At 40.6% G+C, this 5,253-nt stretch overlaps 1 protein-coding gene across 1 annotated transcript in view; it reads left to right on the forward strand.

Annotated features, from left to right (window-relative positions):
- RAPGEF5 (Rap guanine nucleotide exchange factor (GEF) 5) overlaps window positions 1–5,253 on the forward strand; it is a 199,888-nt gene that overhangs the window by 50,267 nt on the left and 144,368 nt on the right. Inside the window, exon 5 of the mRNA XM_014544637.1 lies at window positions 1,016–1,184. Within this exon, the coding sequence (XP_014400123.1) occupies window positions 1,016–1,184 (169 nt within the window). The remainder of the gene's footprint in view (window positions 1–1,015; window positions 1,185–5,253) is intronic.

Consider the following 5,253-nt stretch of genomic DNA (forward strand, 5'->3'; position numbering starts at 1 on the left):
GTATTTTGTGGAAGAGCCACACTCAAGGGGCCAAAGAGCCGCATGTGGCTCGCGAGCCGCGGTTTGCCGACCACGGCTCTAGGTAATAAATATTGAGGGCCAGAGAACTTAGTAAGATTCAGAAAGGCATAACCCAAGTCCCACTGTGGAAGAGTAGTTCAGATGGGGAAAGAAGTATAATCTTAGTGAGTTAAAAATACCTAACACCTGCTTCTCTTATTTAGAAAACCAGTTAGCTAACTTTGAGCAATGTTATCAACTTGCTTGAGAGATTCCACGGTATAATCTTAGTGAGTTAATAATACCTGCTTCTCTTTAGAAAACCAGTTAGCTACCTTTGAGCAATGTTATCAACTTGCTTGAGAGATTCCACAAAACATTTTGTGTTAATATTTTTTGGAAAAGTCTCCAGTTCTGATTCCTTTAAAATGGTGTTTACCAACCTTGATAGTGTTAACATTTTGGGCTAGATAGTTCTTAGTTGTAAGGGGCTGGCCCATACATTGTAGAATGTGTAGCAGCATCTCTTTCTTCCACCTACTAGATGTCAGTAGCACCCCCTAGCTGTGACAACCAAGAACATCTCCAGGCATTGCCAAGTGTTCCCTGGGGAGGGCACAGTCACACTGGTTGAGAACCACTGATCTAGAACTTGCCACCATGGTGTACTTGTGTTCCACTAAAGTAATTACATATATCAGTCTACTTTGGGACTCTAAAGAAATGTCTCCTCACGATCTTTGAATAACTATAGATTTTACCTGTCCCTAAAGCAGAAAAGTGATTAAATATGTGTGAATATGCTGATCAAAGCTTCAAATAATAAAAATAGATTGGTCAGTAAATCCTTTTGAATTCACTAGAATTGTGAACACAAACAGATTTAGACTGTGTGATTGTAGTCCCACCCCTGGCAAATAGTACTTGGTGATGCTTTCAGCTTAGTATTGGGTTTATGACTCTCTAAATAATATACTTTAAAAAACTGATCCACACCTTTTTTTCTTTCCAACAGTGGACCAGCATTTATACTTTCAGGACACTTACGTTTTCTATCAGTTTTCATCTGATGAATGTAGCTATCTATACTGTGAATTCGAACGAGAAGAAGAATGGCAAAATGGTGTCAAAATGTTACTGCAGCTTTTGCCTGTCATTCGCACCAGAGCTGGCATCTGTGAACTGTAAGTGGATGCTGTTTTGTTCGGTTGTTAAATTATTCTCACATTAAGAACATTTACTGTGTCTGGGGACTGTTCTTTGCTCTTTAAGATGACCATCTCCTTTAAAAGGTAGCTGTTCTGGTCCCATTTCTCAGCTGCAAGTTCAGAAAGGTAAAATAAATTGCTTAAAGTGAAATCAGCTATTAAATGACTGACTTAATATTCAAATCTCAGAAGTCCCTGCCTTGCCAGCTACACTATGCTGCACCTAATTTAATTATTGCTATATTAGTAGATGATCTAAATTAGAAATAAACATGATTTGACTTGAGTTGAGAATAAAATAGTAACTCATATCTTATTCACTACCCAAGTCGTGACTTTCCTAAGAAAGAGCTCAACAGACATTTAGGAAAATAATCTAGAAGCAACATTTGGCAAATTAAAACACCAGTCATAGCCCTGGCTGGTGTATTCAGTGGTTAGAGCATCAGCTTGTACACCGAAGGGTCTTGGGTTTGATTCCCGGTCAAGGGCTTGTACCTGGGTTGCAGGTTCAATCCCCAGCCCTGGTTTGGGTGCACGTGGGAGGCAACCGATTGATGTGTCTCTCTCACATCCAAATGTTTTCTTCACCCTCCATCCTACCCTCTCTCCTTCTCTCCCTTCCTCCCTTCTACTCTTTCTAAAAATCAATGGAAAAAATATCCTCATGTGATATTAAAATATAAAACACATGAAGATACTGAGTCACTATATTATTAAAATGAATTAAAATTAACTCGTTTTAGAGAAGGTTTGTGAAAAAAGACTTGTTATGATATGGCATTCTGACATGGGGGCATTGTGGGGAAACAAAAACCAAGGACATACTGCATGTGCAACTCAGGTAATAAATATTGAGGGCCAGACATACTGCGTGTGCAACTCAAAACTGTCCACATCATTAATGACAAGCTTACTTAACTATGGTGTATTGCAGATTAAAAATTTCAGTTAATAACTTTCACATATTTAGTTTTTAGAATGTATTCCCAAACTGTTGACTCTTTCAGTTAGCTGGGCAAGTAGTATTATCCTCATCTCATGGGTAAGAATGTAGGTTCTAGGAGAAATACCTACACCCACAACAAAGATAAATTACCCTTGTTAAAAAGAACAGTTAGCCTTGGCTGGTGTGGCTCAGTGATTAAACTGTCGGCCCCAGCACGAGGGCTCTCAGGTTCCATTCCTGATCAAGGGCACATACCTGGGTTCAATCCCTAGCCCAGGTCACGGCACATGCGGGAGGCAACCAATCATCAATGTGTCTCGCTCACATTGATGTTTCTCTCTCTTCTTCTCCTCCTTTCTCCCTTCCATTCTCTCACAAAATCAATGGAGAAAATATCCTCCTGGTGAGAATTAACAAAATGAAAAAATAAAAAGACAACACTGAACAGTTAATATAGGCTTTTAGAAAAATAAGTATCAGAATACTAATGAGACACTGGGCTAATGGAAAGTTTGATTGTAGAGAACATATTTTATGTCAGGAACTATGCTAAATGCTCTATTTCAGTGGTTCCCAACCTTTTTTTGGCCATGCCCCACCTAAGCATCTCTAAAATCCTGATGCCCCCCTGTGACATATAATTCTTATTATTAAAAAAATGAACTCCTATTCATGTGGAGGAAGCCTAAAAGGTCATTGACTTCGTCTCAACAAGCTTCCAAAGAACATGGCATCCATGAAAGAGAAAAATAAAAGAATGAAAGGACAGTTGAAGTACTGAGGAAGAAATCACTAAGAAATTATTTTAAAAAATAATAATATGAAGTGATATGAAAAAATAGCAAATAAAGTTTCAAAACATATATTAGAGTACTGCGATGCCTAAACATGTCACAATATATATTTATATACTGTGCATGAGGCCCCTAGAACCATAAGAAATACAAAAATTCACTGTTAACAACTCATTCTCGAATTGTCCCCTTAAAAATAAAATTGCCCCCCTGTGGGGCATGTGCCCCACGTTGGGAACCGCTGCTCTATATTCATTATTTCATCTTCAGATGAATCCTGTAAGACAGTTACTACTATTTTTCCTATTTTGTAAGTGAGGAAACTGAAGTCAGGTAGCCTGTCCAGGGACATACCAGTGCATGGAGTGTTTAGGATGTGAGTGCTTGTCTATCTGACTCTAATGCCCATGCTTTTAGCACCTGCTCCCTGGTTCCTAGGCGGTATGGAGGTCATTCTAGCTTCCCTTTCTGAGATGTTACAAATGGAAGCTATAAAAATGTTAGACTGACTCTGAAATGGTTATGAATTCACCACCACTGTTTACAGAGGACCTTGCAAGGGTAAAGCAACCTTCAAATATTAACTCCCCACTCAGCTGTCTAAGTACAGAAAATGTTCTGTAGTGTAATATGCTTTTAATATGGGTCAGAAGTTTCCTGAGAAAAGCCAAGGAGCCTTTCAATAAACTTGAACCAGCTTTCTAAGAAGGAGTGGCCTGCTTCTGAAGCTAGAGGTGGCTGTGCCTTGCTTTGGCTCTGGCATACTTTAGCAGCTCTTAACCGTTCCCCGTCCTGAGGGCAAGATGGAACTGTGTGCACCCCCATGGGCACACCTGAATGAATGGGGGCACAAGGGCAACTGAACTCAACTTGCAAGCAGGCCTCATGCTGTAGCTCCAGTCCTTTCTCCTTACTCTGCAGACTGGAATGCCAGTGAGTGAGGTGACTGTATATAGGGACATCCTAGGTCTCTTGTAAGTTCTGAAAAGGAAAATGTTTTAAAAAGTGGGGTCTTAATATTTATTCTGGGTTATTTCCAATCTTATGTCACACTGGTCCCTGAACACAAATGTCATGCCTCTAGAATTGAGAATCACTGTAGCATGCCTTGTCTAGCAGCAAACTTTTTATGTCGGTGTGAACATGCGCATTTGGGAGTAGAAATTCCTCTGGGAAAATTGGGTCATTAGGAAGTTATGGGTCTGTCAGTTCCACATTATAAGTCCTAACTATAAACATAAAATTACTGAACCACTGAAAGTCTCTTCTGGAGAGAGAGGACGTGCATTTTTTCCTATAGTAGAGCTATAAGCCAACTGCTAAGCTATGGTAGAATGTTTTCGGCCAAATTTTGGGAAGCCAGACTTACAAGAAAGCACAATAAGGAAAAAGGTGCCTGGAGACATTGCCCTCTCAGTGGTCACAGCCCTTTCTGTGGTTTCATGCATATGATCCTGTCGTAACTCCTGCTCTAACCCGGTGATCCCGGTTCATTCCGCCCGCCCCACACCCACGTGTTCCCTCAGGCCCATAGGATGCTCTGCTCTCTCTCCAGCTTCTTTCTTGTCCAGTCAAATTCTACCCACCCCTCAAGGGGGAGCCCAAGTCCTACTTTCACTGCAAAACTTCCATGATGTCTCCAGTCCCTGTCTGTCTTTCTTTTAGTAACTTACTGTTCTTGCTGTTTGTATCAAAATCTTTTTCCATTTTTCTGTCATTCTTAGTCCTGTCCATTCAGCTTTTTATCCATTCTACTGAAATGCCCTCTAACGGCTGCCGGGTTCACTAATCGAGGTTGACCACTCAAGAGCAGAAAGCCTATCTCCTGGTCCTTCTACTGACCTTTGTGATATTTGAAGGCTACTAAGGTCAGCCATGCAGTTCTCCGGTCGGCCTCACTAATTTGCTGTCTTCTCTCCGAATCTCTTTAAAACTATGGAAGGAAACTACTTACTATCTCTGTGTGAATGCAACCTGTTCTGTACAAAGGTATTTTGAAAAAGAAAAGTGAGGTTTTTCCACTTTAAAGAAACGTGTAAAGCAGGAAGGAAAATGGAGCTGCTGCAGGTTCCTGGGCTAATGTAAGGCAACAAAATCCCTCCTCTACACAAAATAACGCTTCTATCCAAACTGGGGAGATAATTTGAAAGGAATGAGTGAATCGGTCGTCAAGGGTATTACCTCAGGGGGAAAATATCAGACATGGCACCTCATTCAAACGGAAAGTCAGTCAAGTCTCCCAGAATGCATTTTGTTCCAGCTCCTTTTCTTGGAACTTCTGACCCATATTAAAACCTGGGGG

Source organism: Myotis brandtii, unplaced genomic scaffold, assembly GCF_000412655.1.
Source record: "Myotis brandtii unplaced genomic scaffold, ASM41265v1 scaffold374, whole genome shotgun sequence".
Lineage (NCBI taxonomy): Eukaryota > Metazoa > Chordata > Mammalia > Chiroptera > Vespertilionidae > Myotis > Myotis brandtii.